General features: G+C 30.9%; 1 protein-coding gene across 1 annotated transcript; it reads left to right on the top strand.

The window, feature by feature from the left end:
- The first annotated feature begins 8,299 nt into the window (after positions 1–8,299).
- LOC120154513 (LOB domain-containing protein 15-like) lies at positions 8,300–9,669 on the top strand. Its single transcript, XM_039166233.1, has 3 exons — positions 8,300–8,540; positions 8,676–8,931; positions 9,015–9,669. Exons 1-3 carry the CDS (start codon positions 8,527–8,529, stop codon positions 9,402–9,404), a joined length of 660 nt encoding a protein of 219 aa, XP_039022164.1. The 5' UTR covers positions 8,300–8,526; the 3' UTR covers positions 9,405–9,669.
- The last annotated feature ends 3,500 nt before the right edge of the window (positions 9,670–13,169 follow it).

Genomic DNA, 13,169 nt, shown 5'->3' on the forward strand with positions numbered 1-13,169 from the left:
AATTCATTTTTTATTTTAATTTAACCCTTATTATTTATGTATAATATATATATATATATATAATTAATTTATTTATTTATTTATTATATTTTTTTTCATTTTTCTTTGCGTTATATTATATTATTTTCCTATTATTATATATATATATTATATTATTATTTTTTATCTATGTTTACTTATTTACTATATTTGGCTAACGTTATATATATATATATATTCTTACTTCATTTTATTTTTATTTCTATGATTACTATTTTTTAGTTAATATTATATATTTATTTTTCATTTATTTATTTATTGTTACTATTTAGTATTTTATTATATATACATACATTTTTATATTTTTATATATTTATTTTATTATTTTATTTATACTATTTATTATTTCATTATGTTTTTAGTTTCTTTGTTCTTATTATTATTTTTCTTTTTAAAAAACACTTTAACTTTTTTATTCTTTTTTATATATTTTTTTTTCTTCATTTTATTTTATTCAATTTTTATTTTTTTATTTGTTTCATCCAATTATTTTATGTTTATTATTATTGGTTTCATTTATTTTTCGTTTACTCTTTAGTTTTGTTATTTTCTTTTATTATTATTATTTTCTTTTAACATCTTATTTTAATTTTTTAAGGGTATTTCCGTAAACTCATTAAGGGTAAGTAATTCGGATCAAATTTTACCTTTTAATTTAACTTGCATTTTCTTAATCAAGACAACTGGAATTACGTAGTACCAAAGGGCGGTTCAAGGGTGCTAATCCTTCCTTGACCGTAACCGACTCCCAAACCCGATACATCTTTGGAAAGACGCAGATCAGGTAAGAAATAGGGTATCCGATCAACCCATTTGTTTTAAATAAATCGGTGGCGACTCCCAATCCACATTTTTCAAGTCGAAACCCAATTCTGAGGCCTAACCGAAAGACGGTTGCGACAGATGGGTTGCAAATGGTGTTCTTGGTGAAGTTTCGAGTAGTTTGCTGGCTGAAAGCTAAATTCCCAAATGCTGCCTTGAATAGAGAAGATTTGGTTGCTGATCTTACACGAGCGGATAGCGCATGTTTTAATAAAAAGGTCCGAGCAGTCCACACACTTCTGGTCTCCGCCTGTAATGGGCACTCTTAAGTTTAACGTGGACGGCGCGATGAAGTCAGACGGCTGGTGGTATTGGAGGGTTACTTCGTGATCATAATGGTAAAACACTCCTAACTTTTTCAATGCCAATCGGATGCAGATCTCCGATTCAAGCGGAACTATTGGAAATAGATCACGCTATCAAATTGTATATGAAGTAACCATGGTATAAGTCTGAGGGGTTATGTTAAGACCGATTGCGCTAGGTTCGTTGACTGGCTTTCGAATCCTTCGTCCTTTCCGGCAGTGTTGGCATCGTTGGTCAATCCTATAAGGACCATACTATTGCAAGAAAACATAGTACTTTCGTTCACCCCGAGGAAGTTTAACGCTCGGGCTGATCAGTTGGCTAAGCAGGGGATCGGTTGAGACTGTGCCCTGTTGGAGTTTGCAGGGGAGCAATAGTTTTGGTTGGCTCGATCTGCTTCCATGGAGGGGCCTTGGTCTCGGAAATAGCTTATACTTAAGGTCTCGCCTATTCTAGGTGGAAACAGTTCGCAGGTCTGCAGTGGGAGTAGAGTTTGTCTTGTTGTTTTAGTTTCTCTGGTGCTGCTACTGTTCTATAGGTTATCTGATGTGCTTAACTTTAGTTTTAAGTTTGGTTGTAAGTACTCAGTTCAATACCTTTGGTCATTGTACTGGGGCACTCTTTTTCCTCCATTTAGAATTAGGGAGGTTTTTTAATGAGGTCCATTGTAATATCTTGTGTCCTGTTATTCTAATAAAATACTCTCTTTAAAAAAAGAACCGATAAATTGAAGACAATAATTGTTACAACTTTTTGGCTTTTCATAGAACATCAGAAGCAACAGGGTAGTACATGATCACTCCCATTGACCCGATACTCTTCCCCCTTTTCTGTTAAATAAATTAATAGCAGTACACGTAAGAAAGGATTTGGGCTGTCCTAGCCGTTAGGAGTTCAGTAGTTTGTTTTAATTTGATTCGTAGTTAATAAGAGTTTATTGATGCACGTTGGATAGTGCATATTTTCATGTTTCTCTCAGTTATGTATTTGTCTATTTATAGGAACGTGATTTATCAATTAAAAGCATAAAGTTTATCCTCTGTTTTCACTGTTAGTGCAGAAAACGTCCTTCAGTTCTTCTGTTTTTGTCAGTGGTATCAGAGTTGCGAAAGGATTCATCCAAGTTAGAAAATGTCTCATTCTCTCCACACATGTGATTGCTGCAACCAGTGTCTAAAAACCACATTTTTTGTTGAGTTTCTTCTTTCACGTGACACACCATCAAAAGAGACACATCTTTTTCCTTTTCTGCAAAGTTAGTTTGATCTCCACTTTGTTTATTCAAATCAGTTTTAATCCGCCAAAATTCAGATGAGAAGAGGAAGAAGCTAGATAACAAGGGAGAAAATGCATTTTTCTTGGTGTTAGTGATAAGTCAAAAGCTTATAAACTATACAATCCTAGCACCATGAAAATTGTCATTAGCCGTGATGTGGTATTTGATGAAGAAGTCACTTGGTCATAGAATCAAAATGGTGTTAAAGAAAGTATTCCAACAACTTTTGATGATGAAGAGAAAGGGAAACAACCTATGGAGGATGAACAGAGAGTAGTCACTCAATTTTCTTGGTGTTAGTGATAAGTCAAAAGCTTATAAACTATACAATCCTAGCACCATGAAAATTGTCATTAGCCGTGATGTGGTATTTGATGAAGAAGTCACTTGGTCATGGAATCAAAATGGTGTTAAAGAAAGTATTCCAACAACTTTTGATGATGAAGAGAAAGGGAAACAACCTATGAAGGATGAACAAGAAGAGTAAGTCACTCAAAATGTTCCAATAGCTGATCAAAGCCCACTTGCAGCTGAATCACAAAGGTCTCAGCGTGTTCGAAGAAGACCAGTGTGGATGCATGATTATGAGGTAGCTGAAATTAATCAATCTGAAGACCCACCCACCCACTTTGCTTTGTTTACAGATTATGATCCTACTAGTTTTGAAGTGGCTGTCACAGAACCAAAATGGAGAAAGGTTATTGATGCTGAAATTACAGCCATTGAAAAAAATGATACATGGGAGCTATGTGATCTTCCAAACTGGCAGAAGACTATTGGCGTAAAGTGGGTATACAAGACAAAGCTGAAGGAGAATGGTGAGATTGACAAGCACAAGGCACGCTTGGTACTAAGGGTTATAAGCAGAAGTTTGGTGTTGATTAAAAAGAAATTTTTTTCCAGTTGTAAGGCATGATACAATCAGGTCGGTGCTTGCTATGGCAACTCAAAACTCATGGCCTATCTTCCAGTTGGACTGGATTAAAACAAGCTCCAAGGGCTTGGTATAATCGTATAGAAACTTATTTTTTGAAGGAAGGATTTCAAAAATGTCCTCATGAATATAATTTTTATAAAAATTGAAGATGGAGGAAAGATGCTCATTGTTTGCTTATATGTGGATGATCTAATCTATACTGGAAGTAATACAATCATGTTTGAAAGCTTTAAGAAATCCATGATGGCTGAATTTGAAATGTCTGATCTTGGCATTATGCATTACTTTCTTGGCATAGAAGTGTTGTAATCCTCTGCTGGCATTTTTATTTCTTAAAAGAAGTATATGGGAGAAATCTTGGAAAAGTTTCAGATGAAGGATTGTAATCCTGTGAATACACCATCTAAGTTTGGTTTGAAGCTAAACATGGATGAGGGAGGAAACAAGGTTAACAATACACTTTACAAGTAGATTGTGGGGAGCTTAATGTATTTGACTGCTACAAGGCCTGATATAATGCATGATGTAAAGTGTCATTAGTAGATACATAGAGTGTCCAACAGAGATTCATCTTTTGGCTGCAAAAAGAATTCTTAGGTACTTGCAAGGTACTAAAGAGTTTGGGTTATTCTTTAAAAAGAAAGAAAAAGTCATATTTGTTTGGATTTATATATAGTGATTATACAAGAGATTCTGATGATCGAAAAAGCACATTCGGGTATGTTTTCATGTTGGGAACAGGATCTGTTTCATGGTCATCAATGAAGCAGCCAATCATCACATTTTCAACCACTGAAGCTAAATTTGTTGCATCAACAGCTTGTTATTGTCAAGTTATTTGGCTGAAGAAGATCCTTGAAGAACTACAGTTCAAAGAAGATAGGCCTACTCTTATTTACTGTGACAACAGTTCAGCAATAAATCTCTCAAAGAGACATATTCTACATGGTCGAAGCAAGCATATAGATGTGAAGTATCATTTCTTAAGGGATCTCACGAATGATGGAGTTATTAATTTGGTTTACTGCAGAAGTGAAGATCAGATTGCTGATATTCTAACAAAACCTCTCAAATTTCCAGCATTTCAAAAGCTCAGGGAGCTACTTGGAGTTTACAATTCAAAGGACTTTATTTGAGGGATGGCACTTCAAAGTTTGAGTCTTATTAAACTGATGTTATGTGTGGAACATCAGTTTAAGAGAGGGATTGTTAAATAAATTAGTAGCAGCACACGTAAGAAAGGATTTGGGTTGTCCTTGTCTTCAGGAGTTCAGTAATTTGTTTTAATTTGATTCCTAGTTAATAGGAGTTTGTTGATGCACGTTAGATAGTGCCTATTTTCATGTTGATTTCAGTTATGTATTTGCCTATTTATAGGCTGGTGGTTTATCAATAAAAAGCAGAAAGTTTATCCTCTATTTTTCACTGTTAGTGCAAAAAAAGTCCTTCAGTTCTTCTTTTTTTGTCATTTTCTTCCTCCAAGCTCAAAAGAGCATCATACACTAAATCATGCTTAAATAGCAACATATCAGAAAAAGCAATCAAAATGATTAATACAAAAAAAAACTCAAACCTTATGCAATACTGGTCAACACTCGCATAAAGCATCAACTTTTGAGCATTAGCCTCTGGAGGAATCTCCTTTCTTGCCCAAAATCAACAAAGAAACATTAGGATATGTATGGCAGCAAAATTTCTAGAGCAATAGTTGGTTCCAAGGTTAATTAACAAAAGAATTCTAAATCCATTTCATGCTAGGGTTTCAAACTCGGTAAGATACTCCACTTAATACAGGAAAGGAAAATCCAAGCTCCTTCCAGCTTAAAGTTGATTTCAATCTTGAGAAGTCTAAAACCCTCTATAACTATTATGAAGGCATTTAACATATTTAGACACTGATTTATTGAACAAATGTTCAGCCAATAAAGATTCTCCCATCATATGCATAAGGTTATGAAGAAAAAGAATACATGATAACATACATAATTTATCCAACTATCCTCTATTCCTAGCAATGATATTGAATCATCGTATGCAAATATACATACCAAAATCTACCCGAATATAAAAGTACATCCCAATTTTCTTTTTAAATCCATCATTTAAATTTCGTTTTCTTTCAAATGCTCTCATTTTTATATTATTATTATTTTGTAAAAATATTTTATTATAATATATACTAATAAAACAATTCTTATATTTAATTATATATCTAAATGATCATTATCTTCTCAAAAATATTTTTAACCATGATACTAAATACTTAGAATCTCAAATCAATTTGTTTAAGAAAATTTCTCATAACATTTTACGATATTGTTGAATTAATCTTTAAGTGTGCATGTAAATAGACCTTATAAAATGATTTTAGCGATTGAATGGAATGTTATTCTCTTAAAGATCATGTGTTCGAGTAACTCCGTTTGTAGAATATATATATTATTAATTAATTAAAATTATAAATAAATATTACTTTACAATTAATCAAAACTATTAAAAAATTGCATGCATAGACAAATAATTTTATTGGCGTTTGAATTTTTGATCTAGAGGATGGTATCCGATTCAACCTTATGTGCAAGCAGTGGAGAAGCAAAGTTGATTTAACCTTATGTTGTCATTGTCATATCATTTCTAGCCATAAAATAATTGGCGCCAATAAGTGTATTATAATAGCGTCAAAATTTTTATAGAGAAATTTTGTCATAATTATATACAAGAATTTAATTATTTTGTTATTGTCACAATTATGAATAATAATATTAATATTTTATAACTATTACATCATTTCTTGTTAAAAAAAAGTTAATTCCAATTCAAATATTTTATTAGTGATCCAATAGAAATAAGACACAACTATTTATTTTAATAGTGACAAAAATTATCATCATACATCACCAAGACTAGCGACAAAATATTTTTATCACAATTGTGAATAATAATAACTAATACTTAATATATTGTCAATATTACAATTTTTCCTGCAATAAACAAGTTGGCTTTAATTTGATCATTATATTAGTGACTGATTGATATTAGTGATTGATAATGACAACTTACTATATTCATAATAAAATATTATTAGTGACAAATTACTTGTTATGATTTTAAAATTGTTATGATTTTAAAATTGTCATAATTATTATTAGTGACAAGATCTTAATGGCAGGCATGTTGAGCTATTTACTCCTTTAAAATCTTATTAATTAATTAATTTTATAAAATTAATTTTTATAAAAATTAATTAAGTTAAATTTATTGGTATCTATCTTGTGATTAAGTTTATTGGGTTAATTTTTTTATATTTTTCTTATATGATCATCATGTGTTTTTAAGTGGTTAGTTTTTTTGTAGTTTGAAAAATATTATTATGTATTTAGTTTACGATTAAAATTATAAACTCTTATTATCATTTGAATATTTTATATTTTTAAAAAAATTAGCAGTTTCTATCAAAATAATAATAATATTATTAATAAATCGAACTGAATTAAGACCGAACCAGAAGATCCCAAGATTTGGTCTTTTTTCTGGAGATGGCTTCTTGATTTTGACAAGAAACTAACATGCTTGGCTGACCTAATTCACAATTCAACCCACATCTATGTGACTATCACCCACCCAGCCCAATTCCCTTTTTAATATATATATATATATATATATATAAATTTATATCATAACCTTACCATTCACACACATATATATTGTAAATTATTACTATTACAAAATAAATATGTTAACATTGATAAACATAAATAGTAAGAAAAAAATAAAATTGTATAGATCTCTTTCTTTTATTCTACATTTTCTCTTAATATTTTTATGTCGCTTCTTTCTCTTTTTTATCTATTTTTTGTCTAGTCGACGATGATATAAATTTTAATATTAGTTATCGACTACCGGTGATTATTAGTTTTTTTTCATACTATGTCATTTGTTATCCTTTTTCCTTGAGTTTTTTTTAAATAAGAATCTTTGTTTTTGTGGCACGTATTTTCTCTCATCTTGTGGCATACTTTTACAATCGTTATGATTCTTATAACTTTTGGTATGTTTTTTGACATACTTTTACAATCATTTTGGTACTCGTACAAAGACCTTCACGGAAGAATAAAATCATAAAGAAAAATTCACAAATCCGATGCCATGCTACAACTACTCCCATAAATCCACTACAACTCTACAATTTAAAATCCAAAATAGAAGTATGAAGCAAATTTATCTAATAGAAAACACTTTTGAATAAATAAACAAAAAATGTTAAAAAAATATACATGTTTGACACAAAATACAAATCAAACGAACTGTAATAACAATACATGTGTATATACATTATTTTCAATAACCTAAAAATATAAATTTAAAATATTATATTTAAACATTTTGAAAACCCCAAAATCTATTCAATTTAGAATTTGCTTCTTGGACCACCCACCAGTATAACTTGTTTTTAGTTGCAATATTGTTAGAGAAGTAAACATACAAAAACTCTTTCAAATTATAACTTGAGGATTGAAGAAAGAATTGTAGATGTTGATAATCAAGGTCTAAATTGTTTAGATTCACAATTTTAAGAATGATTGTATAATTAATTAATTTTGATGTGAAAGTGGACATAAACAATTTCTTTCTTGTATGCATGAAGTGAAACACATTTTACATTCAAAAGCATATACATGTACCATATGTTTATGATCTACAAAAGGTGACTAAGAATAGGGTATTCCCTAAGAAAGAAGCAAAGACCACATGGCAAACCCAAGGTTGAATAGTTGGATGAAATTCCAGAAAGTCAAAACATTTAAGGAATCACACGTGAGCAAGCAGTGAAACAGCTGTTATTTTTTGTACCTACAAATCCAGTCTCCCCTCTCCATTGCTTGAGCTTCCATTAAAGCTTTTGGTCCCCAAAGTGGCAAATCACAATCCCAGGAATCTTCATATTCATATACATATCAACTTTAACAACCCTTTCCTTGCCTATTGTTTTATAATTTCATTTTATATAAACAGTGGACCAAACCATTCCCTGTGTGTATCTTGCCTTTTAAGCACTCTTTTCCTCCCCCTTTCTCTCTTTTCTTTCTTCCTTCTTTCATTTCATCAGCCTCTCAAATTTGTTCTCCATACTTGAGAGCATGCCTGAATGTCCAGAGAAAGGTAACAAATATGATCTCTTCATGTTCCTTATGCACTTATCAAGCTATTTTCCCCCCTTAATAGTCTCTTATAAGAAGATTATTCATTTTGTATATGCAAAGTCGTAACTTTTTTATTTGTTTGTGAGTGTTTTAGGGAGAGATTTGAGGAGATAGGGAAGAAGATAAAGAGAGAAGCAGATGTTTCATGTAATTATCAGACGCGAAGAAGGCATATGTTGGGTCCTACCGGAACCCTAAATACCATTACTCCGTGTGCTGCCTGCAAACTCCTGAGGCGTAGGTGTGCTCAAGAGTGCACTTTCTCTCCATACTTCTCCCCACATGAACCCCAAAAGTTCGCTTCTGTTCACAAAGTGTTCGGTGCCAGCAATGTCTCCAAGATGCTGATGGTACGTAGTACAACAATGAACCCTAAACCCCTTGTGATTTGTTCTTCTCTTTGGTTAATTCATTTGCAATGGGTGTGTTTCAGGAAGTACCGGAGAGCCAACGTGCGGACACAGCCAATAGTCTCGTTTACGAGGCGAACATGAGGCTACGAGACCCGGTGTATGGGTGCATGGGTGCTATTTCAGCTTTGCAGCAGCAACTTCAATCTTTACAAGCAGCACTGATTGCAGTAAGGTCTGAGATAATAAAATACAAGTGTAGGGAAGCTAACCTTATACCACCTTCTTCCCATGTAGCCATGCTCTCACCCGGGGTTGTTTCGGTGGCTGCACCACCACCGTCCACCACTCAACCACCGCCTCCTTCTCTTCCTACAACTACCGTCGTTACTACATGTTCCATATACGCTCAACCCACCACCGCCGCAGACTATAGTACCATTTCAAATGATAATGCTTCCTACTTTGGGTAAAAAAATATTATTACCTAGACTGACAACTAAAGAATCCCCATTTATTTTTCTCGAGTAAAAAGAGGAAGATAAATGAGTATCTTGTTTCATTTGCCTTTTGTTTTGTTTAGTCACTCAAACAATTTGATACACTCCACATATGCCTTTTCACCTATAATTGTTGGTTGATGTCTTTCTTCTACATATGCTTTATTATCTTGATGTCCACTTCTCTTTACTATTTTCCTTGATGAATAATACAATTAAACCAAATGCTTCAATTGTACTCTTCGCTTTATAAGATAGTTTCGAGTTTAACATGTTATAAGAGCTAGTTTTGAAGTTGCTTTAACATAGTATTAGAGCTAAGTTGTTTGTTGGTTTTTTCGAAATCGGGTTAGAATCTCTTTTAACCGATCCGATATCCAACCCTATACAATGTAAACGAAGTGACATTGGTGAAGAGAAGTGATAATTTATGCATAGTTTTTGTGATGGGGGTGGATCCTAGTTGAATTTTTTATTATGTGTTGGGGAGGGTGAATTGGATGCATGTGAAGGACAGGCTGTGAGCACATGCTATTTTGTGTCATTTAAGGATCTAACATTACATGAATTTGGGGGAGACAAAAGGTATATATATTGAGTTTTATCATCCCCATGTAGGTTAGAAACTTCTTAATGATTTTCTTTTTCTGTTTTGTTCTTTGGGTTGATGCAAATCAAATTGTAATTAGAAAAATAATCAAAGTGAGATCAACATGCATGAAATAAGTTATACATAAAAAGACAATATTTAACGTAGTTTTTCATTATTTACCTTTACAGATGAGATGAAGGAAAAATTATTATAAACATAAAGATTACAAAAGCGTTCAAATGAAATTTCATTTATCGAAAAAAATCGGTAAATCTCATAAACCCAGTTTTCTACCAAAACTCTCCCCACATCTCTACAAAAATCAGTCAATTTCTTAAACAAAGACCCCTAAAAGGAATACTCTCTCCAATAAATTATCTCTTGTAATTTGAATGTTAAAAATTAAACATACAGTTATAGAGCGAAATACTTATTCATCAATAATTAATTAATCTTCAACTACTAAATTTACATAAAAATCTAATTTAAGTGTCAATTAAAATTTAAGTGAAGTGAAGATTAAAATTTCTTTTTTTTAATTAATCACTGGTATTCGATCTATTAATCGACTAATCCAGATTAGGTACTGCAAAGGCGATGGTGACCCTCCTAACCCATTGTGCTCCATTCACAAACGTCGGGATTCGAACCCCTGACCTTACTTAAGGGACCTAGTGTCTCATCCCACTAGACCAACTGGTTGTTAGTAAAATTAAAATTTCTTTGACTTCATGTTATTTTCTTTTGACCCAAAATTTTAAAATTTTCTAATAATTTCTTTTGACAAATTAGGATTTGATTACTAATATTGGGTGTTTGGGGTCCAAAATTAAGAAAATTGCAAACTGCTTTTAAAATATGAATTTCTCCAAGCTGCCACAAATACTATATGGGACCGAACACAAGTCAGAATCTATGCCAAGTCTAACACATCATTAATTATTCACAGGTGATGTTTTTGGTTCAATTAATGAGTTGGTTGACACTTCTCAGAGTTGTGTGTATTTAATAATTAATTGGGCACACTATGAAATTGTCAATAAGCTATAGATTTAATGAAAATGTAAACAAATTTATTGTTATTTAGTCAATGATAGTGGCATTTGCCAGCTAGCTAAGACTACTTTTTCTCTATCATGGGTTTGCTTGGCGTGTAGGAAATCAAGAGGCATTTTGGAACTTGTATTCCTCATTCAAGTAACCAAGCTATTGCCAACTCCTTTTTTTTCTTCACATTTATAACTCATCTCACTATTATTAATTATAAAGAAAATATTTTTTTTCGAATCCATTAAATGAGTAGTAAAAATAATATTATTTTTTAAAGATTTCGGATTAGAGTAATTATTTTATAAGATGAGTATGCATCGTCTATTGTTAAAAAAAAATTAAACATATATTGCATTGTAATCACTCTAGACTATTATAAAAAAATTATTTTATGTAAATAGTTCGGATATCTTTCTAATTTTTCTCTTCTTTTATACTTATACACGTATATTTAAAGGTTGTGATTTGTATTATCATTTAAATTGAACCAAGTAGTAATTATAAAATTATAAACGATTAATAGATACGTATGTGTTATATGTCTATGTCATATCCTCTTGTTGAGTCTCTAGATTCGAAAGGATGTGATGGAATTTGGTCTCATGACATGGTTGCTTCAAATCATGGCATCTAACCTTTGTCTCTATACTATTATTTCATAATTTAGTTTATATGATTCCGACAAATTGCTTAATTATTGGATAGAATAGACTATAGGTTAAAAGTTATTGTACGTTTCAACTTTAAGAGACTTGAACATTTTGTTGCATATACGTATATATGACATGCATGTTATTATAGTCATGTTTAATGTTATGTCTGAAAAGGTATAAAACATTAATATCATATTGAAAAAAAAAGTTTTATAATTTAAGAATAGTGTTACATCTTATCAGACATATTTTTCGAAAAGAAGATAGATAAAAAAATAATTTAGTTAAAAATAAGAGACTAAGCTATCGATTGAAGCTCAAAGGTGAAGATGGTGGTAAATATAAGAAAGATATGTAAAAGCCAACATCCTAGGTTCTTACTCAATTGGCCTGTGTTTTGTTTCTTAAAGTATGCTTGCCTTCAAATTTCTAGTTTTCTTCTGCAAGAAATAAGGGGATTATGCATGGGATTCTGGTATTGTAACTAAAAATTATGTTACAGTTAAGACAGTTAGGTTAATTAGGGAAAGTAGCCTTAATATAGGCTAAGGAAAGATGGTACCGGTTTTGTTATTATTCTTTTAACAAAACTGATAAAAAATTACCGAAAAAATTATTATTTCTACTGGTTTTGTTATTATTAGTCGCTTTACCGGTTTTGTTAACATATACAGTAAAGCGCTACCAGTTTTGTTATTTTTTCTATCGATTTTATTATTATTGAGAAATTTACCGTAAATATTAAAAACATTAATGTTTTAAATAAAAATAAAAATATTTTAAATAATTTTTTATTGATTTTATTAAAAAATAATAAAATAGTTAACGTCTTTACTTAGTCGTGAATTAAGAATGTAGCATGATAAGATGAATCTTTGCAAGTAATAACAGGGACAGCTGTTACATATTGGATGCCCCTAGGGAATGATGTCTCAGGACTTTTGAGCTTAGATTAATATTTCAGAAAATGAAAAGGAGAAGCCTGGATTATATATTTATTTGGTGTGTCAGATGGTAAATTATAAAAATTGCAGCAATGTCAGATGTTGTTTAAGATTATATTAAGTGAAGTCGATTTGATTATTAGGTACATATAAGATTCCATAAACATCTGCACCTAATTTAATATTTCACCATCTAGACCTAACTTAATATTAGAAAAATATCCAATTAGTCTTTTGATAATAAGTGCTATACTTTTTGTCAAGTTTTTTAGTATGAAAAATTATAAATAAATCGTTCGATTTAAAAAAATATATATATACTAACAATTAGATTTAATATATTAAATCAACATTGTTAAAAAATCTAACGTAAAACATTAAACGTAATTATTAGTAAAATTGATATAATATTTTTTAATAATGAAAATTGAATTTTATTAATAATAAAATTAATCAAAATTACAACACATTAAAATATATAGACAATAATCACCAAAAT

This window comes from Hibiscus syriacus, unplaced genomic scaffold (genome assembly GCF_006381635.1).
Source record: "Hibiscus syriacus cultivar Baekdansim isolate YM2019G1 unplaced genomic scaffold, ASM638163v2 tig00111131_pilon, whole genome shotgun sequence".
Lineage (NCBI taxonomy): Eukaryota > Viridiplantae > Streptophyta > Magnoliopsida > Malvales > Malvaceae > Hibiscus > Hibiscus syriacus.